The sequence below is a fragment of the Euprymna scolopes genome, chromosome 8 (assembly GCF_053919585.1).
Source record: "Euprymna scolopes isolate OS-2025 chromosome 8, ASM5391958v1, whole genome shotgun sequence".
In the NCBI taxonomy this organism is placed as follows: domain Eukaryota; kingdom Metazoa; phylum Mollusca; class Cephalopoda; order Sepiida; family Sepiolidae; genus Euprymna; species Euprymna scolopes.
Genome location: NC_136489.1, coordinates 103809207 through 103833379, shown reverse-complemented (window position 1 = coordinate 103833379; position 24173 = coordinate 103809207). Strand labels below are relative to the sequence as shown.

Genomic DNA, 24173 nt, shown 5'->3' with positions numbered 1-24173 from the left:
TTAATCTGGAAAGAAAATCATTAATGACACATGAGAAAGAATTGTATATTTATAAAGAGAAAATATTAAACTTTGTTTACATCTAAATTTTATCAAAGTAACTAAAAAAAAAATGAGTTATTACAAGTTGGAATTGAATGAAATTTCACAATATTTACACAAAACTGACTGGTTTGTGATTCTTAGATATAATCAAAAGTTACTGTTTAGGAATTAGAATAGAAAGGTCACCATGTTCATGTAGAATAGATCAAGACAGATATTTCAGTAATTAAGAGAAATGGATCAAGGAGACAATTTAAATAACGTTTAAGATTAAATTGTTTTCATGTTTCAGAGTTTTTGAGATAAAGATTATTAGAATCATCTGGAGTACGATTCTCATTTTTGTTTTCACATTTGAACAATATAACCTCCAATCTCCTTCAAGCTCATGGCCCTGTCGGTGGGGCATTAGAATACACTGACTGCCCCCCTGCAGAGGGTAAAAGTCTCTCAATGGGGGTCCTGGATATGACCTTAAACTATATTCAGTGGTGAGGCCCCAGCTTGTGGGCTTTGGGGAGTGTGGAGCCACCCTTTAATTGCCATTACTCCCAGATCCACTCTGACCCGAAGTGGTAGTACCTGTTAGGTTCCAACTATGGGTTAAATAGAAACCAACTTGAAAACAACAAATATATTCTATTAAAAATTTTTTCTTCAAAATCTTTGGATTCGACATTAAATAACACGAAAAGGGTTGATATGCCGTAAAACAACCAACCAACCTTCAAGCTCATCTTTTCAAACTTTGGAACATATATAAAATTTTAAACTAAACCTTTTCTCTATTTCATTAGGGTAGATTGTTCTCATTCTGTCAGCCAAGACTGAGTATAAGTATTAATTATTTTTGTTATTCTTAGTTATTATCACCTACAGTAAAGATAGCCTTCAACCTCCAGAAGACTGTCAGTTAAAATTGATTGTTCAGTTTTGAATTCCAATAGGCTCTCTGAGTTTGATATAAAGATTTCCAAGTTCAAAATGATCCACTGAAGAAGGTCAGAGGTTAAATCTGTTTAAATTTAAAAATAACAACCTAAATTAAAATAGTAGTCCGAATAATCCTCTACTGACCAGGCTCAACATTGCTTAACTTCGGTGATCTGACGAGAACCAGTGTGTCAACCTGATTGTGTCATATTCAAGTATCCAGGTAGAAGTCTTAATTAATTTGTAATTGTATTCTTGATATCACCTATACTGAGGATTGAACCTTGAACTTCCAAAAACTTTCTCTTGCGTAGAACTGATTATTATTTAGCACTTTCTTTTATCTGTTGCATCATGGTTCCTTGCAAGGACAGTCTTCAAAGATTATATTAATCAAAATGTTGTGAGAAAATAATAAGATGAGAACAGTATTTCAAATAATACAAACTTATGGCCGCTCATATATTTTGTTTTTTGTTGTCTTATTTTTTAATATTAGACAAGAATTCCACCATAATAGTTTTTTTGTCTTAACAAATCTGTATTTTGGTTTCACCATTGTTAATTGGGAAGAGGAATCCTTCTGTAGCCACATTATCATGATCCATTACTCCGAAACTAATTAACCAATTGTTATGAATTTTAGAACACAACTTCTAGGTATAGGGGGTCATAATGTTAGTTATATTTAGTTTTATGCAGAAGTAGTCTTTTGCAAAAATTCAGATACCTTTGATTTTTTGTGAAAATTTAAACAATAGGTATTAGACATCAATTGATAAATATTCTCAAAATTTTACTTTTTTAAGAGTATTTAAGAAAAATTTAAGGAGTATATGGACAGATGCATTCATTTGAAAATTCAAATATTTCAAATTTGCATTTAATTTGATCCTTAGACATTATAGAACAATAAAGCAAGATTCCCTAAATTTTACCGCCAAACTGTACTTTTAAGTTGCCTATCTAATCTTATCTTTTTTTTACATAAGTCACCACTTATCAAGGCCCGAAGACCACTCGAGTATCAGGGTTAATTAGTGTAATGGGATAATATCATAGTAATCGTTAGTAGTGGAAATTTGGTAGATTGGATGACTTAAAGGGACAGTTCAACAAGAATTTGTTTACGTTGGACTTGAAGATGACTAAATTGTAGTCCGCTAGAAAGCAGGCAAACAGAAGAGTTCCACAGGTGATTATTGATAATGGTTTCAGAAATTATTGATAATGGTTTCAGCTAGACTAGTGTTTCTCCTGAAAGTTTGGCAAGAGGGGACCATAGATTGGAGCTCAGACGAGCACTTGCCATGAAAATAACGAATTTTCTGAACCTCCTATCTCAAATAATGAAGTTTTTTATCTACTAAACTTATCTGTTCTTCTAGCTTGACCATACTATTGAAGTCTCTTGTTCTGACCACCTCTTCCTATCCTAACCAGGTTTAATCTTCCTCTGAGATTATCAGATCTAAGTCAATCTTTAAAACTTATAATGAACATTCATTGTAGCCTTCTGATATCATTTCTCTCCATGCAACCTTGTCCTCAACTATCACTGATTGAGTTTCTCTTCCATACATTATCATACTGTATACATACCTGATAGACTTTTCCCTTGGTCAACAGTGGTAATGCTTTTGTTGTAACGAAACATTTTTCTTTTTCAAAATCATTTCTGATTCAAATTGATGATTTTTTTTTTCTGCAGAATCAGAACAAATTAAGGCCACTTTAAAGAAAGGTCTGAATAATCCCAAACTCCTCAATGCATCGTTGCTGTCTGAACAAAATGATAACCTTGATGTTTTACAGTAAGTTAAAATTATTTTTCCTTGGTCTTTATTTTCTCAATTTGATTAGGAAATCTTGATAACATTCCTATTATGATTGAAATTTCAGCCCTTTAGCCAAAAAATAAACATTTTTTTTAATTATCTAATAACTGCTAATAAGGAATTTATACTATAATAGCCTGGGTGCCCAGTGTTTCTCGGGTGTTTGGAGGTGTGTGTTGAGCAAAAAAAAAAAAGAAAAGGGTAGTAGGCAGGCAGGCTAGAACCTGTAACGCGAAGGCGGAAAGGAAAGTGAAAGAAAATCTGACACCTTATCGCTACTCCATGATGCGACCGGAAGTCTAAAGTGTTCAAATTTAACATAGTCAATCAAAAACAAAAGATTAATGTGAGGGGGGGGGAATCAGCTCCCTCAAAAAGGGGCACTCTGGCAGTATCCAAATAAATAGTAATTGTCTCAGTATGAAAGGTTTCCCCTACATTGACTAAGGACCAATTACAGAACATATATTACTCGGTCGGAAGTATTTATACGAAAAAGTCAAACACTGGAGAAGACAGCACAGTGGGAATTTTTTTTAACCTGATCAGAAAAAAGGAAAGAAAGGATGTCCATTTGCGAATGCAAAATATTACGATCTGGGAAGTATGTGAAAACTTCTCATGGAATCTAACCGATGCAAAAAGCCTTTCGTGGACATACACAAACACTCACGCCCATTTTGCCTTTTATATAATAGAAGAAGATGCCAAACCAAACATTCTGCTACAATGTGTAAATATGGATAAAGAAAATAGAAAAAAAAAAACAACTCTCTCTTCTATATAATGTTTTTTCAAGTTTTGGGTTGATGAGATTTCTATAATGCCCTTAATAAACATTTTATTATTTCAATGTTTAGCCAAAACTGATTTACTTTCTTTGAAGAATTTTTTTCAATAATGGATAACAGTCTGAGAAAAACAAATTTTAATATATATATTTTTTCTTTTTTCAGTCATCAAAGTGGTTCCCGGAAAGAATCTTTCGACAGTACATTAGCCTCAGAAGTTCCATCAGAATTATTCCGAACTCAATCCCTTGATAACGTCCATTTAAAATTAAGCCTTGAAGCTGGTTCTCTTCTGCCACTTGCGTTGAAGTAAGATATAAGTTATTTTAAATACATGTTTTGGTATAATTTGTATTTTATGTGGAAGCCAAGCCAAAACAATAGCTGTTATTTATTTGAAGACAGCATTATCTATAAAATTGGTCTATTTTGTGATTTTGTCATTGATAGTTTCCATCCTACAATGTCAATGTTTCATTCTGAATAGCCTTTTTTTAGTACTGGTGCAGTTTGTAACCTATGTTAAAACGGACTTTTCATCAGCATCTTCTGGCTGTTTACATAAATGTAGTAGCACGGCCAAAAAATGGAAGGAAGACGAAGTTGATGTTTGTTTTTTTTAAACAAATTAAAATCTATTAAAATCCATTATTCTTGAGCAACTTTTTTTTGTCCAGAAAGATAAACACCGGATTTTTATCATATGAAAAGCAGAATAACAATACTTTTTCTACTATTTTTAATAGAATTTAAATTTTTCAAAAAAAAACTCAATTTACCTCCATTTTTGTCTCGATGGATAACATTTAAATATTAAAAAAAAAGAAAACATGGCCAAGTAGAACGGGGCTACCAGTAGGAACATTTTTAAATGGTTCGATATTATAATCTAAAAGAAATAAGAAAAAAAAATAAGATTATCGACAAAAAAAATTAAAAAATTGAAAAATTTCTGGAAAGCAGGAAAAAATAATCATTTTATTTTAATTTTTATGAAAAGAAATGAATCCAACAAACAACTAAGAGAAAACTGAAATACCTGGCTCGTTTATTGTTTTTTTTTTTCTGCCAGGTTTTTCAAGTTTATATTTACTTCACAATTTAAATGTGATATTCGTTCATAACGCACCCGAAAACCTATTTAAATTAACTTTAGAAAGGCGAGTGCTCTGTTGGACAACATTGACAATTTAACCAGAATTTATTTCAAGCTTCATTTCTAGTTTAAAATAATTTTTCCCTGTAAGGTTTACAGCAGGTGGCCAAAAAAATGGCTGCTCTAGTTTTGGTAGGATAGCAAACACACACAAACATATATATAATTATACTTACTATACATACTTTAATTTGGAGCAAAGAAAGTAGCTTATAACAGCACAGTTTGGGCAACCAAAATTGTGTACTGGCATCACATAGTGGCAGACTTGGACATAATTTTGGAAAAAGAGGGGAGATTACAACTGTTTGTAAGCTTATGGTCTACCATAACTGAGGTAATATCATGTAATAGCAAATTGGCGAAAGAAATTATTGTATTTTTAGCAAAATACGCAATTATTTATCGTTTTTTTTTGTTTTGTTTTTTTTCTTTCTTTGTATTGATTTTTCAAAGCATTTCCTATCTAATGGTATATTAGCAATATTAGGCTCACTAAAAGAAAATTATTAATTTATTTTTCAAATATTTAAAAGTAGTGTTTTTCATAAAATAATAAAAAAAAGTATATATATATTTGGTAATCTGAAAAATAATTATTAACATATTCAACAAATTTCATATTTCAAAACACAGAAGATCAAAAATTAAACACATTCCAAATTTTTATTTTCAACCTTAAAATCTGATATGTGCACAAATGTATTTTTTTTTGTTTTATCTACAATCAAAACCCCTTCCCCATAATACAATATATTTTGTTCAGTTTCGGCTGATTATTTTAAGCTTATTTGTGACCAGAAATAGAGGGGGATTTTGTAGGCAAAAATAAAAATACATATCAATAAATAGATATGAAAAAAAAGTACATCGTTATAAAGTTCATTCTTCATTTAATCTGTGAAAATTTCATATTGATTGGATAATTACTTGATTTTTGGTAGATTTTTAAAAAGAAACTCCGTCAAAAAGTACTTACTCTCTCCATCCATTTTGGCTGTGCCTACATAAATGTCTCTGCCTCAAAATTAAAATGAGGCAACACTATCAAACAGAAAAAAATATTAAAATGTTAAAACAAAAAAAAAAAGTCACCATATGTGAAATTTTATGCAGCTGTATTTAGTTTTTGACAACGGAAATATAATGAAATGGCTGTTATAATTTTTCTTTTTCATAAGTTATGGTTTGTTTAATTACTTTAATTACTTTCATCAAATCTTTTTTTTTTTTTTTCTACTGGTACAGCTTTTGAACCAGGTCTACTAGATTAGGGCTAAGTAAGGGTTAGTTTAGAGTTAGAAGGAAAAAACAAACCCTTTTTTTTTTTTACATTGAAAGCTGTCTTTACATTTTTACACCTTCTAAAGACTGAATCAACCTCCTAAAACATTGAAATTCATTATTGTTTTAATCAATTATCTTAATGAATTTTATGATTTACTCAATTCACAATTACAAATCATTTGCTGCAATCTGATTGGCTAAGTGTGTCTGCATCTTTCAACTATTTATGTAAACTGCTGGAATATGCTGACAAAAATTGGTTTCAGTGTCGGTCACAAACTGTACCATTCTTTAATGTTGGTTCATATTGTTAAGAACAATAAATGCAATTCCAATTTAATTTCTTTGCAGATATGCTTTATCCTGTTCAGGATATTTATTTATTTTTATTTTTTGCTTGCTTTTTCTATTTAAAAAAAATAATTAGTTATTTATCTTAAGCAAGAACTTGATTTTAATTTTGAAATTAGATTTATCTAAAGAAAAAAATCAATTTATACAAAATGAGAAAAAAGGAGTTAAATTGTTAATTTTATTTATTAATGATATTTAAAAAAAAAAAAAAAAGTATTTATTTTCTTTTGCCAAATTCAAACTTAAGACTTTATTTGTTTCCCATTTCCAAGATCCTTGGCAACACTGGATAATCCTACCAGTAAATAAGATAAATAAGATAATAAGATAATATTAATGAGAAAAGAGAATAAACATATTTCCTTTTTTGTATTCCCTTATATTTTCTTTCTCTGGTTTTTACTAATTTGCTTCATTAGTAATACTCTCTCTTAATTGACAGCATTTTTTCTTGGATTTTACATATCTGTAGAAAATATTAATTTTGATAAAACATCATATGAATTGAATAAATCCTATTTCACATAACAAAATGTTTCTAATCATTACTTATATAACATTTTACTCCTATTATTGCCAAGATTTTATACTATTTTATGCAAAAAGGAAACTCTTGTTATAGAATAATAATCAGAACTGACACTAGTTACCTCTGCCCCTTTTCTCTGAACAAGATTGACTCAAGCCTGATAGAGCCCCACAGGAGGTGAGTTTTTATAGTATTTTGGAGGTTGATATTTACTTCCTTTTTACAACCAGAAGATGTGCCACAAAGCTAGATGTTGGAGAGAATCAAACCGACATTCCTAAAGAAGGAACACTCTGGCTTATTAAAAATTGTCTAGACAATACTATCAGCATTTCCTGGTTGGGACACTTCAGGCAATAAGCAATAAACTTACTCCATCCTAAAGATAGGAGGCAAGGCCTGGCAGGGTGGACTATCTAGAACTACCCAGGACCAATATCACAGTTCAACAGATAAAAAGGAATCTGAAATGAACCAGTTTCTACCTGACTTTGGAAGCTTCCTTAGTTTTCTTTTTTGTACTTTTACTTAAAATATTGTAAGAAAAACATGATTATAGAGGCACTTTTAACAGTAACAATATATTTAAAGAAAAAAACATTATTCCACTTGTATATTAATCTGGTCCCAAATAAAATTTTGTTGAGCTTGTACTCTTTCAATAATCACTCTGGTTTGTGTACAAAGAGTAGACTTCTAGTGATGGCCCCATATTATCGATCGATACAAAAGTCCTTAGCACAGTCACCAATAATTATTTAATTAATAGCTAGCAGAACTATTTGGTGTTGACCAGAATCTTAATTTCAATAAAAAGTAAAAGAAAATTTGTATGAATCAACATGGTAGAACTTTGTTGATCAGCCGGATTCTGTTGTTAGCATTCTTGGAAGATGGATCATGTAAAGTTTGCCAACATCCCTAAGTGAAAATGGTACTATGGAACTGATGGGATTTGAACTTTGCATACCCAGGTCTTAAGTTCATCCACTTAACCACTGTCAATTTTGTCAATTTTCATAAATTATATAGATTACAACAAAAAAAAGTAAAACGAAATTATCTGCTTAATATTGTAATTTGACATGTCTAAGTTAATTTTTGGACAAAATTGGAGAAAAAATAATTGTGCTCGGCATGAGGTGAGGACTCATAAATACTATCTTTCAGTACAGAACAAGAAGTTAAATTTAAACAATGCTCATGTCATTTAATTAATCAATTTTTTCTAATAATTTAATTTTTTTTTTAAATTTCCGTTTGATTTGTTTTCTCAGAAATTGCTGTATTTTACAATATTTTTTTGACAAAAGATGACTTACCCATATCGTTTTTTTTCTTCTTCATGATAAAATTTAAGAATTTGATGACTCCTAAGGTTACATATTTACATTTTTCTCTCATTTTCAGAGGCAGATTAAGACATGGCCGACACTTTACATTTAAAAGTGTCTTGAATGATGTTGCAATAACCTTAGTTTCAAGTAGCGTCACTGGTTCCATAGCTGATGAACAACACCCTTACGCAGCACATGGACCTTGGCTCCAGGTAAATGTTTTGAAACGAAGCAACAAAGAAACACTAGAAATTTCACACAATCTTCAGCACATGATTTCACATTAATATGGAGTATGTAAGTACCTCCACTGGACCATCTGTAAAAAATTAAACATCCAGTGTAGCAGCAAATCGTGGGAACATCAATCTGAAAGAACAATTGAAAATGACTTATATACTATACATTACGACTATGTAATATTTACAGCCTTGAAAATGCTGCTGCCAAACCTGACATAGTTATATGGAATGTCAGAGAGAGTTGCAACCTTGGTTGAAGTGAGTGTCCCTAATGATGGAGGTCTGAATAGAGCTGAAAGAGAGAAACAGACCAAATATAAAGGTCTCATGTATGATATGAAAAGAAACTGGAATCTTAAGGAGATATCAATCATACCAGTTATTATAGGTGCCACAGGGCTTATGAAGAACAACCTGAAGTTGTACCTAACTAATATTCTTGGTGAACCAAGTGCAAAAGAGACCCAGACAATTGCACTTAAGGGAACAACGTGAATACTAAAAAGTGCTCAAGGTTGGTTTCAATAAAAAGCAGGACAATGTTGGCAGCTGTTTTGGCTGTCCCATACCCAGCGTTACAATCTTCAAAAGAAGAAAATTAAAAAAAAAAAAGAAGCTTTCTAGTTAAAGCTATCCTGAATTGGAATATTATGAACAATAGACCCAGAAATTCTTTATAGAAATATATTGAACAGTATTATATAACTTAATGTGGACTGTGGACATTATTATATGTCAAATCTGCAAATTCTGTTCAATTAAGTTTTTCAATGCTTTTAAATCGGTGGAATTGCCCATTTTTCAATTAAATTGATTGATTTTTCCTGCTCTAATTGGGAAGAAGCTTTATATGCCTCTCCACAGTGACTTAGTATACTTTAAAGAACCTATGATTGATTTTATCAAATTATTTTTATATAATAGCTTGAATTAAACTTTAAAATGCAAAAGTTAAGTATCATGGTTCAATTGTGCTCTAAACAGAAACTTTCATTTCAAGTCTTATCAAAAAATCTACTGTTGATTTTCTATATTGGGCCCTTCTGCTTGTGTGGTGATAAAACTTCTAAAATGCACTTATAATATTAGGCTTCATCAGAGTGTTAACTTTGTGTCAAAATCATACTGTACCTTTGTTTTTTTTTTTTATTATCAATTTTGATACTTATTGGGGCCATTCCAATACAAAAACCCTTCCAGCCACATAAAGTACATTTGTGTGATCTTTTAAAAAAGTCTGTGCAGCCATTTCAGAAACTATAGAAAACAAACTCCCACACAGAGACAACCTTTTATAAGTAGAGATTGTTATACATTTACTAGGAAAAATGTGAACCATTGGGTCACCCATTGAGTCTGTTAGATTGTTTGCCTCAGGAAAACCAAAATCATTGCAAAACCAGTTAAATATAAAGAAATAAAGACAAAATCCTAACTTAATCTCTTTCTCTCTATGCCTACATCTAGTGATATTCCCTTTTGTTTATAATGGACTATTCCAATTTTTTATTCTTTAATTTCTTTGACCTCTGACTGTTAATAAACAAAGATAGTGACAGAAGCGAGAGTAATATATATAATAAATTAAGAAAAAGAGATCAAACAATATAGTGAGAAAGGGTGAAAGCAATTGATAGAAACTTAGTAAGAGATGGATGCCTTTTGTAAATTGCGATTAATTAGAACAGTTGAAGTAGAAATTTTGCTCAAAGCTAACTCAGTCCTAGAACCGAGTAATATTTTAGCATGTATTTTGTGTGATTAACATGTATAGGATACAATACCTTTTTAAAAACAATTTTCTTTTACTTTTTCAGGTTTTATTAACCAATGATTTTATTGAAGAAATGTTGGAATCAGTGATTGAATTGTCTGATCCAGATGCAGTATGTATAGACTTTATTTTTTCTATTACTTTTTGATTCATTTTCCTTTTCCATTTTTTTTTTTTAATTTTTCTTTTTTTATTTTTCCTTTCTCCTTTTTTATTTCCTTTTTTCCTTCCTTTTTTCCTTTTTTATTTCCTTTTTCCTTTTCTTTCTTCATTTTCATTTCCTTTCTCCATTTTTCATTTTCTTTTTCCTTTTCTTTCTTCATTTTTCATTTCCTTTCTCCATTTTTCATTTTCTTTTTCCTTTTCTTTCTTCATTTTTCATTTCCTTTCTCCATTTTTCATTTTCTTTCTTCATTTTCATTTTCTTTCTTCATTTTCATTTTCTTTCTTCATTTTCATTTTCTTTCTTCATTTTCATTTTCTTTCTCCATTTTTCATTTTCTTTCTCCATTTTTCATTTTCTTTCTCCATTTTTCATTTTCTTTCTCCATTTTTCATTTCCTTTCTCCATTTTTATTTTCTTTTCTCCACTTTTCATTTCCTTTTTCCATTTTTATTTTCTTTTCTCCATTTTTATTTTCTTTTCTCCATTTTTATTTTCCTTTCTCCATTTTTATTTTCTTTTCTCCATTTTTATTTTATTTTCTCCACTTTTCATTTCCTATCTCCATTTTTATTTTCTTTTCTCCATTTTTATTTTCCTTTCTCCATTTTTCTTTTCTTTTCTCCATTTTTCTTTTCTTTTCTCCATTTTTATTTTCCTTTCTCCATTTTTATTTTCTTTTCTCCATTTTTATTTTCTTTTCTCCATTTTTATTTTCCTTTCTCCATTTTTATTTTCTTTTCTCCACTTTTCATTTCCTTTCTCCATTTTTCATTTCCTTTCTCCATTTTTCATTTCCTTTCTCCATTTTTATTTTCTTTTCTCCATTTTTATTTTCCTTTCTCCATTTTTATTTTCCTTTCTCCATTTTTCTTTTCTTTTCTCCACTTTTCATTTCCTTTCTCCATTTTTATTTTCTTTTCTCCACTTTTCATTTCCTTTCTCCATTTTTATTTTCCTTTCTCCATTTTTATTTTATTTTCTCCATTTTTATTTTCCTTTCTCCATTTTTATTTTCCTTTCTCCATTTTTATTTTCTTTTCTCCATTTTTATTTTCCTTTCTCCATTTTTATTTTCTTTTCTCCACTTTTCATTTCCTTTCTCCATTTTTCATTTCCTTTCTCCATTTTTATTTTCTTTTCTCCATTTTTATTTTCCTTTCTCCATTTTTATTTTCCTTTCTCCATTTTTCTTTTCTTTTCTCCACTTTTCATTTCCTTTCTCCATTTTTATTTTCTTTTCTCCACTTTTCATTTCCTTTCTCCATTTTTATTTTCCTTTCTCCATTTTTATTTTCTTTTCTCCATTTTTATTTTCCTTTCTCCATTTTTATTTTATTTTCTCCACTTTTCATTTCCTTTCTCCATTTTTATTTTCTTTTCTTCATTTTTATTTTCCTTTCTCCATTTTTATTTTCCTTTCTCCATTTTTATTTTCCTTTCTCCATTTTTATTTTCCTTTCTCCATTTTTATTTTCCTTTCTCCATTTTTCTTTTCTTTTCTCCATTTTTATTTTCCTTTCTCCATTTTTATTTTCTTTTCTCCATTTTTATTTTCTTTTCTCCATTTTTATTTTCTTTTCTCCATTTTTATTTTCCTTTCTCCATTTTTATTTTCTTTTCTCCACTTTTCATTTCCTTTTTCCATTTTTATTTTCTTTTCTCCATGTTTCTTTTCTTTTCTCCATTTTTATTTTCCTTTCTCCATTTTTATTTTCTTTTCTCCATTTTTATTTTCTTTTCTCCACTTTTCATTTCCTTTCTCCATTTTTATTTTCTTTTCTCCATTTTTATTTTCCTTTCTCCATTTTTCTTTTCTTTTCTCCATTTTTATTTTCTTTTCTCCATTTTTATTTTCCTTTCTCCATTTTTCTTTTCTTTTCTCCATTTTTATTTTCTTTTCTCCATTTTTATTTTCCTTTCTCCATTTTTATTTTCTTTTCTCCATTTTTATTTTCTTTTCTCCATTTTTATTTTCTTTTCTCGATTTTTATTTTCTTTTCTCCACTTTTCATTTCCTTTCTCCACTTTTCATTTCCTTTCTCCATTTTTCATTTCCTTTCTCCATTTTTCATTTCCTTTCTCCATTTTTATTTTCTTTTCTCCATTTTTCATTTCCTTTCTCCATTTTTATTTTCCTTTCTCCATTTTTATTTTCTTTTCTCCACTTTTCATTTCCTTTCTCCATTTTTATTTTCCTTTCTCCATTTTTATTTTCTTTTCTCCATTTTTATTTTCTTTTCTCCACTTTTCATTTCCTTTCTCCATTTTTCTTTTCTTTTCTCCACTTTTCATTTCCTTTCTCCATTTTTATTTTCCTTTCTCCATTTTTATTTTCCTTTCTCCATTTTTATTTTCCTTTCTCCATTTTTATTTTCCTTTCTCCATTTTTATTTTCCTTTCTCCATTTTTATTTTCCTTTCTCCACTTTTCATTTCCTTTCTCCATTTTTATTTTCCTTTCTCCATTTTTATTTTCCTTTCTCCATTTTTATTTTACTTTCTCCATTTTTATTTTCCTTTCTCCATTTTTATTTTCTTTTCTCCACTTTTCATTTCCTTTCTCCATTTTTATTTTCTTTTCTCCATTTTTATTTTCTTTTCTCCATTTTTATTTTCTTTTCTCCATTTTTATTTTCCTTTCTCCATTTTTCTTTTCTTTTCTCCATTTTTCTTTTCTTTTCTCCATTTTTCTTTTCTTTTCTCCATTTTTATTTTCCTTTCTCCATTTTTATTTTCCTTTCTCCATTTTTATTTTCCTTTCTCCATTTTTATTTTCCTTTCTCCATTTTTATTTTCCTTTCTCCATTTTTATTTTCCTTTCTCCATTTTTATTTTCCTTTCTCCATTTTTATTTTCCTTTCTCCATTTTTATTTCCTTTCTCCATTTTTATTTTCTTTTCTCCATTTTTCATTTCCTTTCTCCATTTTTATTTTCCTTTCTCCATTTTTATTTTCTTTTCTCCACTTTTCATTTCCTTTCTCCATTTTTATTTTCCTTTCTCCACTTTTCATTTCCTTTCTCCATTTTTCTTTTCTTTTCTCCATTTTTATTTTCTTTTCTCCATTTTTATTTTCTTTTCTCCACTTTTCATTTCCTTTCTCCATTTTTATTTTCTTTTCCCCATTTTTATTTTCCTTTCTCCATTTTTATTTTCTTTTCTCCATTTTTATTTTCTTTTCTCCATTTTTCATTTCTTTTCTCCATTTTTCATTTCCTTTCTCCATTTTTATTTTCCTTTCTCCACTTTTCATTTCCTTTCTCCATTTTTATTTTCCTTTCTCCATTTTTATTTTCCTTTCTCCATTTTTATTTTCCTTTCTCCATTTTTATTTTCCTTTCTCCATTTTTATTTTCTTTTCTCCATTTTTATTTTCCTTTCTCCATTTTTATTTTCCTTTCTCCATTTTTATTTTCTTTTCTCTATTTTTATTTTCCTTTCTCCATTTTTATTTTCCTTTCTCCATTTTTATTTTCTTTTCTCTATTTTTATTTTCCTTTCTCCATTTTTATTTTCCTTTCTCTATTTTTATTTTCCTTTCTCCATTTTTATTTTCTTTTCTCCATTTTTATTTTCTTTTCTCCATTTTTATTTTCCTTTCTCCATTTTTATTTTCCTTTCTCCATTTTTATTTTCCTTTCTCCATTTTTATTTTCCTTTCTCCATTTTTATTTTCCTTTCTCCATTTTTATTTTCCTTTGCCCATTTTTTAATTTCCTTTGTCAATTTTTTAATTTCCTTTGTCCATTTTTTAATTTCCTTTGTCCATTTTTTAATTTCCTTTGTCCATTTTTTAATTTCCTTTGTCCATTTTTTAATTTCCTTTGTCCATTTTTTAATTTCCTTTGTCCATTTTTTAATTTCCTTTGTCCATTTTTTAATTTCCTTTGTCCATTTTATAATTTCCTTTGTCCTTTTTTTTAATTACCTTTGTCCTTTTTTTGATTTCCTTTGTCTCTTTTTTTAATTTCCTTTGTCCCTTTTTTTTAATTTCCTTTGTCCCTTTTTTTAATTTCCTTTGTCCCTTTTTTTTAATTTCCTTTGTCCCTTTTTTTTAATTTCCTTTGTCCCTTTTTTTTAATTTCCTTTGTCCCTTTTTTTAATTTCCTTTGTCCCTTTTTTTAATTTCCTTTGTCCCTTTTTTTTTAAATTTCCTTTGTCCCTTTTTTTTTAAATTTCCTTTGTCCCTTTTTTTGAAACTATTTTCTTTCATTTAACTTTGGAATTTATACATCTTGCAAATTACATATTCCCATTAGATGTTGATCAAAAGTTAGGGATGGGATAATTTAATAAGAATGTATTAAATGCTCGATTAAGCTAAATGCAGCTTGAGTTCATTTGAAACTTGTAAAAGAAGGTTTATTCCTATTGGCTGATTGTGAATTTTAGAATTAGAGATTATTGATATAATTTCACCAGTTTTTTCAATCCTGAATCTGATAACTAGAATCTGTCATGTGTTCCCTTCTAACATTCCCATATCGTCTTCCTTTTTTGCCAGAGGCGATTACTATGTAACAAATGAACGATACGCACCTAAACATATTTTCAATTTATTTAGTACTAATCATCACAGTAACATTGGGAGTTTTAGGCAGTTATTTTGAGAATTATTGCTTCAGAAACTGATTTGATTTCTTCTTTCACACATAATATTATTACTATATCTTTAAAAAAATTGAATGGATTGTCCATAGCCAAAGGCAACATGAAGGTTCCCTTTGATTGAATTTCTCCATTTACCCTTGATTCTCACCTAAGGAGACATTAAATACCATTTTTATTTATTTATTTATTTTTTTTTTTACTCTTTGTTATGACTCTTTTGAGGATTAAAACTTAGTCACTTCGCCCATTAGCAAGCACTAATCCTTTTGCCAAATGGTATCTACTCAAGTATAATTATCAGCAGGTTTTGATGACAATTAAATTGATCTTAATGTGGTTCTATACCAATCTAATTGCTTTTAAACATTAGTTTTTTAATTAATGCTTGCTTTGAAAAATCTGTTCATAATATAATAATGTTGGATGAAATTTTGAACTGTAAAATAGATAACCAGTGTACATATACCTCACTGCATTTGCCATGTTACTTCTTAGTAGTGGTCTGCAGTGGATGCTCAAAGCAGCTTCACCAAGTGAGTTGTATTTGGCAAAAGAAATGCATTTTGAATTTTCAGAATTCATCAAGATTTTTTTTCTTTAAAAATGTCAAATCTGACTGAAAACCCTATAAATGATCACAGCACACCTTTTCACTTTGACTTTTAAATAATCTTTGGGGATTTATGTTTTTCTTTTTTGTATTCAGTAATATATAGTATTAGTATTAACCCTTCCCCAATCTGTCACTCATAAAAGAGAAAGATAAAAGATTTTCAAAACCTTTACTAACCAGATACTCAATAGGATCTCTCTAGCTTTATATGTTATATGTCATGGTCTCAACTTCCATGTTTGTCAATTCAATTTCTTAATCTTAACTTCAAAACAGAAATTTTCTTTTCATATAACTTATCTCAAATTCAATCTTGTTTCAGATGTTTAATTAACTTCGCTAAGAAAGTTGTTTTTAGCTGAGTTTGTTGGTTGTCATTAGGTTTGTGTACAGCATAGCATGCACATTACTTGACCAGTGGACACCAAAATTGATCAAAATATCAGTCATGGTCTAACTTAGAACTGATTTAATTTTAGAATATGTAGATCAAAAGCCATGATCATAGAAAAGATTAAAATGACACTTTTGGTGATAACTTATAACTGGTCCAATGGAGTTTCACATCTTATATGATCTTGACCTTGAAATATTTGGTCATGATTGAAATTTGGACTGAATTTCAACACCCAGTTTTTTTCTAAATTTGATGTATAAACCTGATTCTCTTTAGTAATAGTAACCAACCGTGCAAAATTCAAGCCTGATCAGATAAATAGTTATCAACGTTCCCATAACTTAGAGAATGCTTCATGCAATATGGAGAAAGCCTAAATAAGACTTTGGCTCAGCCTTTATGTTCTTGTTTTCACTATTATTTAATTTTCTTTTCTTTGAATTAAAAATACAATTATTTATCCATCTTTTGATATGGATTTAAATTAAGAATTTTATTATTTGTGAGATATTTCATATTACATATTTTTTCCTTTCAGGTTGAGTGTCCAAAGACGTATGAATGGCCACACAGGAAACTGACCATAACAATTTTTCCTGATGAGATCTAATTCCTTTAACAAATGTTTCCACTTCTCTCATCACCACAAACACAATTCCTTCTCATACTTTCAAACAACTATTCATTTTTTTTAAAAAGAAATCTCATTTTTTATGTGTACAAAAACAAAATCACAATTGAAAATTGCAAACATTTTTTCCTTAAAGAAAAAAAATATTTTGCATGTTTCTCCTAATTTAAAAAGAAAACTATATTAAAAAAATTAAGACACCGGATATTATTTTTCTTTTCTGCAAAGAACTTTATATTTTCAATCTATTTTGATCATGTAATCAATTTATACAATACAAAGTCCAAAGCTTTTTATTTACCCTCCATTTCCCTTCAAATTAAATCACTTTCCCTTGTATTTCTTTTGTCTCTGTTTTACTTTCTACAAGTCCCTGTTCAAAAATTAGATGACCATTTCAGTTGGACTTTTACAAAAAAGTTAAAAGTGAAAAAAGAAAAGCTCATTAGTCTATCCACTTTTTAAAAAGTGATTGCGTTTTGGGAGTTTGTCTGTTTATATGAAAATAGAAACAACCAAGAGCAAAAAAGCTACAAACAATTGCACTTAAAGAGACAGTTAGAATCTGAAAAGGATCTGTCGGTTGGAATATCTGTCATAACGGACAGTTAGTACTGTGCCCTATCCTGAGCTAAAATGGTAGGAAATTTTTTTTTTTTTTTTTTTTTTTTTTTAAGTGGTTGCTTGAAAAAATAAAAAGAAATAGATAAGTATATATCACTAAAACAGTTTTTACGATGTCAAAACCCAAGTTAGAAGTTGTTTAACAGAATTTTTTAAACTAGATACATGTGGTATAAAGAAATTAACATAATAACATGAAAAATATTAGATAAAGTAACTTTCTTTTTTTTTTGTTTTTTTTTTGCTAATCCACAAAAAATGTACACATAAAAACGAAATTATTTTTGCTTAAAAACAATTTCTAATGTTTTTTTTTACCAATAAAACAATATGTAAATACATTCATCATAGTATTTGTATGAGAGAGTAACTAAATAGCAAATTGTTATATTTTTCTTCATACTAGCTATAAAGTTAGGCAAAGATACAAATTGACATACACAGGTACTGCACCAATCCCACTCAAAGCTGGTATAAAATATGTTTTAAAAATTATGGTCAACATCATTTCCTCACATTTGTTCATTTCATATTTGAATTACCGTATATTTCGACGTATAAGATGACCCTTAAAATTAAAAAATCATCTTTTAAAAACCAATATTTCATAAGATACCGGGTGTTGCAATCTCTAGCCTAGGCTAGACATGGTTTCATGATTTAGCAGTCGTCTTATACAACCGATATATGATAAATTTATTAAAATTTGCTGCAATTTTGTACCTCGTCTTATGTGACGTTCGCCTTTTATACCAAAATATATGGTATGTAAAGCCAGATTTCCTTCATCTCCTCTCTATGTAATGTCACCTCTGTCTGTTCATGCAAAAAATTTTAGTTAAGAACATGCACACATCCATTTTACTGATTGCTGAGAATCAGCCTTGTAGTATATTTTGCCAATGTGTGGAAGTCTTTTTAACAATGGATTCTTTATTTACATCAAATTCCTTGGATTACAGTTTATAAATTTAAATTGTGCAGTATGTAAAAAAAAATGACAGTTGCAATTTTTAGTTGCAAGATATTTCTTAAAAATTGGTTCAAAAGCAAGTTTAATAATTATGTTTAAAAAAAATCAACATAAACATCATTTACATTGAAGAAAAAAATTTACTGCATTAACTAAATATTTTTGGTCCCCTGACAAAAGGAGGGAAGACCTATAAATTCACCTTGTCCTTTCATCTGTCCGTCTGTCTACACTTTTCTCAATAACTATACTATGCCTTGGAATTTTTTTAAACTTTGCACAAACATTAAATATGATATGAATAAAAAAGTAACAGAACGAAGTAACAGGAAAACTCCGGTTGCCCCCTATGGATGCCTTTCGGGTTAAAATTGACACTTTTGTGCTTATTAAAAAAAATTGATGCCTTAGATTTTTACAAAACTTTCTAAAAAGTTGTAACTAACTGATTTCTATATAATTTTCTTTGTCTATACTTCGCGATAACTCTTGGATGTGCCCCAGGGGATCCTTTAGGGCTAATAAAACACTCCGTTTTTGGGACTATTTTGCCATATTTGTTCAAAATTTTCTGTGCATATCTATTTATTAGCAGTTTTTCATGGTGCTGAACTTAAATTTAAATATGTTAAAGCCTTGGGGACTTTTGGGTCTAAATTGGGGAGGTGGGGCAAATGATGGACCTAGTCATTTCTTTTTTTGCATGGTGCAGAACTCAAATTTACATATGTTAAGGCCTAAAACTGCACCGTTTGTTCATTTTCACCAGGATTTGACATCCTCTGGGAACTTTTGGGGCAGGGGCAATGCTGAACTTAGACATTTTTTTTTATGCTTCGTTCACGGTGCACTCACAGAAAACCATGCATGCTTCACTTGTTATAACAGTAATTATGAGGTGACTACGTAGTAGTTGAAGTGATATGGAGCAAAATATATGAAAATGAATCTGAATGAAATATCGGTTCTAATTTAGAATTTGGGTTAATTAAAATAATAAAAAATATAGAACAATCTTTATGGTGTACTTTCTCATCACGAAACAAAGATGTCATATTCCAAACTTCACGTAAATTGATCAAGTAGTTTTTTTTTGTTTGTTTTTTTTACTAAGAAAATCAAATTTTATTATAAAGCAAGACACTATTTTTTGATTGGCCATGTTTTATAAATAAGGGAGGGGGGACAATTCAAACTATTGAGATCAAAATCTAAAAGAGTAAATTGTATTCATTACAAGGCTGATTTTGAACTACAAAACCTTTTGTATAGATCAGCAATAATTATTTATATTTTTATAACTGAAGAAGAATTTACTTTTATAATGAAGACATTAATTGAAGAGATGTCTGCTCTTTAGAATGTAAGGGCTGTAAGTATTTTCCAAATCTCTTTGAGGCAAAGAATTACTTTGCCTTTGAATACAATAATGTTCTCATATTTATTTCTAGGTGATAAGCAGCCACCTAACACTCCTCCCTTTGAGTTTTGTGCTTTTTATCATGGCTTAACCTACATTGGATTTGCATAATTTTATATGCAAACAAACCTCCTTGGTAATGTCTTAGGTTGTTACTTTTGGATGGCTCGTATGCGTTATAAAGGCAAATTAAACGTATCCAACAGCATCTGCAGTTGAAAACTATCATCCTGTATGTTGGTTTCTGTGAAATACAAAGACTGTAACTAATTCACATGTGAAACCCAAAAAGAAGACTACATTGATATAAAAAGTTACATTTATGTTTTGGTGCAAGATGTAACCTTGTATCCACATGGTTTACCAATTTGATAGTTTTTTGCTAAAACTTTTTACCAGGTTTGTAATTACAACTTACTGCATCATGATGACGGTTAAATTCCCATTCCATTTGTATGTTTCTCTTGTGAGAAGTTTGTGCAACTGGACAAAATGCATCCGTTATGTAACTTCATGAGATGGACTCAATGTGTGTGTGTATATATATATATATATATATACACACACATACATATATATTTAAAAAATAAATAAAAAATACATCCAAATAAAAAATGGGTGACTTTCTAAGAAAAGGTGGAGACGTGAACCTTAATATTGTTTAAAAAATCAACAAAAACTAATATATATTGTTATCGCACACGGCAGTATGACTGCAACAACCATCAAATCAACTGAATAACAAACGTAAACCAAATGTTTCTGTCTACATGACTGAACATGAACAATACCATTAATGTGATCTAACAGTACCAAATATTTTTCGACATGACCTGGCACAGTCCCAAACAATTCTCTCGAGACAACCCAACACGATCCCAAACAACTCCGTTGACACGACCCAACACAATGCGAATAATTCCGTCAATATGACCCATCACACTACTAGACCACCTCCGCAGTTATTCGCTGAATGACTTTGGCTTCGTTTTTTTGTAGTCCTTGAACAAACTCATTTTTGATGTAGGTGGGCCCGACTAAGACACTGACACAAGTCTTGAGCGCTTGCCCATCACATATTAGTAACCAGATTTTCTGATTCAGCTACTATTTGGATATTTTATAGAGAATATCTCTAGGATTTCTTGAGTAGTTGAACTACATTTTAAGTTTTGAGTATTCTTTTGAATGTATCCTCAAAATGTTGAACCTATCCATTGGAAAAAAGTTGAAAAGGTGAAGTCTGAATATGTTTTATAATATTCTGCTTACAGAATTTTATAAAGTTAGCATCAGCTAACTTTATTTAGAATTGCACTTGTTTTGAAAAACAAAAAGAAAAATTTTTATGGTGTACCTACTTGTCACGGAATGAAGATGTTATATCCCAAAAATCACCCAAATTAACCAAGTAAGTTTTTTTTTATTTGCGAAAATCAAATTTTACAATATTTTTTGCAATTTAGTATTTTTAGCAGCCATTGATGAGCGTTTACTTCTGGAGAGGTTAAGGGGGCATTTTTAGAATTATATAAACTAACCTTTATAAAACAATGTCTTATCTTGTATATTTTATTTGTTTTTTTTTTTAACCTTTTACGGTTTTCATGTTATGTTAATAAATTATTTTGTTTTATATTGTACGTTTATGTTATCTTTCCAACATTCTATTAATAAAAAAAAAGAAAGAAAGAAAAACAGCTGAATTGAGTTTTCTGCCCTTGAATTCAATCAAATGTGGTGGCTGGTTTCTTTTGCATCGAGAATGTCCTAAAATTTGATTTGCTTAAATAAAAATAATCTACTTGATCGAATTATATGATTTTTGGGATATGCAATCTTGATTTTGTGATGTGTACATACAGCACAAAGATTTTTCTGTATTTTCTTTATTTTTAATTTTCAAAATAAGTTCAATTCTAAATAATCACCATTTAGCTGAATTGAAAACAATAGCAGTGTCTCTGTGCCTCCATATCAGTTGAAAATATGTTGCAATTTTTAAGATTGTTACCTCAGATGTAATATGGCTTATTGGAAAAATCTCGGGCCATTTACTGTAAACATCTACTAGTAGTAAAAAAAAAAACATTTTCCATCTATGGGTCCTGTGAAGACATGCCCAAAGTGAATCCAAAATAGGCCAAGAAAAAAGTTTTTTCAGAGTCTTTGCTGCCAACTGACATTTTGACCAGCTATGGTTCAGATCTTATAATCGTTTGGCTAATAGACATACTTACATGCAGAAGCTTTCATCTAATGCCATGATGTCCAAAATGAAATTGTTTTGATACACAATTTTGAAATTTGAACTAAACAGTTTCCAAAAGAAGTACACCTTTCAACCCTAGACAATGATGATTGATGCTTAAAAAAATGTTGAAGGTTTTTGTGTTTAAATACACCAGACCATTTAATACAATGAAAGTGCAACATTGCTTTGAATAAGAGGTGAGAAGCTATGAGTCTGGATAATGCATCTGCATGTTTGATTTCATCAGTTGAACAATATCTGATGGAGAAATCATAATCCAACAACATAGTGACCTATCTTTGCAGACAGTTGCATAGAATGAGAAACCTTTTTTTGGATCCAAACATGTTAACAAGAACTTTATAAACTGTGGTCAAGGTAAAGTAATGGCCATATAACATTTTGTCAAAAATTTCTGTGGCTAAAGTTATTGCAAACCAATGCTTCTTTCTCTATCTGACTATAATTTTGTTCGACAGGGGTTAGTGATATCGATGCATGTGCTATTGCTTTTTTGATTGCCATTGCGAAATTTATGTAAAATGACAGTTGCCAAACCATAATCAGATGCATCAGAAACAGCAATAATATTCACGGATGGTTTATAGTGTGTGAACAACATATCTGAAAAAGTTATGACACAAAAACAAATTGGCACTCAGTGTACCATTTCCATAGCACATTTTTTAAAAAAAGATTGTTGAGGTGCACTAACTCAAAAGTTCTAGCAAAAATGCACTATAGTAACTAACCATGCCAAGGAAATGGAGTTCATATTGCTGAATTTCCTCAAATGTAGAAATCAAACACTGTAGCTTTTGCATAGAACATATCATTGGTGAATGCTGTACTTGTATCAATTTGGTTAACATTGCATCCATTGAGATTCTAATATTTATTTAATAACAGTTTTATTGATTATCTTTGTTAGTACATTTGTATGAAAATAGGTTTGTATTTGAAATAGTTCCTGTGTAGAGATATTAGTTAAAGATTAGACAAGCCTGTTGAGAGTTCATGGATGTGTGTTGAAGTTAGTAGAAGCACGTGTCCATGTAAGAGTAGAGACAAGAGATTAGACAGTCCTATGGGAGAAGGAGAGTTCCTCTGTGTGGTTTAAGTTTCATCTAGCAGTGCCAATGATGGATTCTTTGGCTTCTTGTCTTAGACGAACACCGAGCCCAAAGGCTCTGGTGGGTTGTGTGGCATCTCAAGAGAGTAGTGAGGGATTGGTCCGTGCCACATGGAAATGTCTTCAGTCTGAGAGCCAGGAAGAAAGAAGGAGAATTGCTGTGTGTTTAACTTTTTATAAATTCAGTCACGTGGTCAACTCAACTTTGATTGAACAAGTCAGATAGAAAGTTGATTGCTACAACCAATCAGCAATAATGTTATAAAACAAATCCAAAGTTTTAAGCCGTGAGTATATCTGCTCCTGCTGCTACAAATAATTAAAGTTGAAGTTATCCATTCTATTAGAATAACAAATGAATACGCTCAGAGATCATGTCTCAAAGACATAATGCAGATCAGGTCTGGTTGACCAAGGAGGATTGACTGCAATGTTATCACGTTAGCTGATTAGCCAAAAGAGAAAAAGAGATGTAGATTTCATATTTGGTAACCATGTGGCCAGATCAATGGTTGGTCTTCCCCAATGTGATATCATCTATTATTTTACCCATAAGAAAAATATAGAATTAAGTTTTATTAATTAATTTAAATCATTGATAAATTTGCAGTTTTTCACTAAAAATGGCTGCCGACTGTAATGTCAATTAATCGTTGCTATTTAAAATCGCTGCCCTCTCTAAATTTGTACCCTATTTTAATGAAAACAACTTACTATAAGAAAATCTTTCTTTTCTTTAATTTTTTTTTTTTCCCAATTTTATAATGAAAATAAAATCACTTTATTAACTTCCAACATTAACTCTAAATCTAGGGAGTTTGGTACGTTTTGGCGTGGCTGATTTGGTGTCACCATTTCAACTCAGCCGATCTGGCATAGCCGATTTGGTGTGTGGCCAATTCAGTGGGAGGACGATTTAGCGTCAAGTTAGCATTTTGTCATTATAGTCAAAGATTTTTTTTATATTTTTAAATTAATTCAGTTGTGACCTTATGTGACCCCACCAAAAAGCTGCCAACCCCAGACTTTGTGTGTGCCATGGATTTTTTGTTCATCTTCTTATCTTAT

At 29.8% G+C, this 24173-nt stretch overlaps 1 protein-coding gene across 1 annotated transcript in view; it reads left to right on the top strand.

The window, feature by feature from the left end:
* The window catches only part of LOC145283692 (suppressor of fused homolog), a 48162-nt gene extending 31121 nt beyond the window's left edge, over positions 1-17041 (top strand). The window contains exons 8-12 of the mRNA XM_080132718.1: positions 2690-2792; positions 3773-3916; positions 8344-8482; positions 10330-10398; positions 16610-17041. Of these exons, the coding sequence (XP_079988844.1) occupies positions 2690-2792; positions 3773-3916; positions 8344-8482; positions 10330-10398; positions 16610-16681 (527 nt within the window). The 3' untranslated portion in view covers positions 16682-17041. The remainder of the gene's footprint in view (positions 1-2689; positions 2793-3772; positions 3917-8343; positions 8483-10329; positions 10399-16609) is intronic.
* The last annotated feature ends 7132 nt before the right edge of the window (positions 17042-24173 follow it).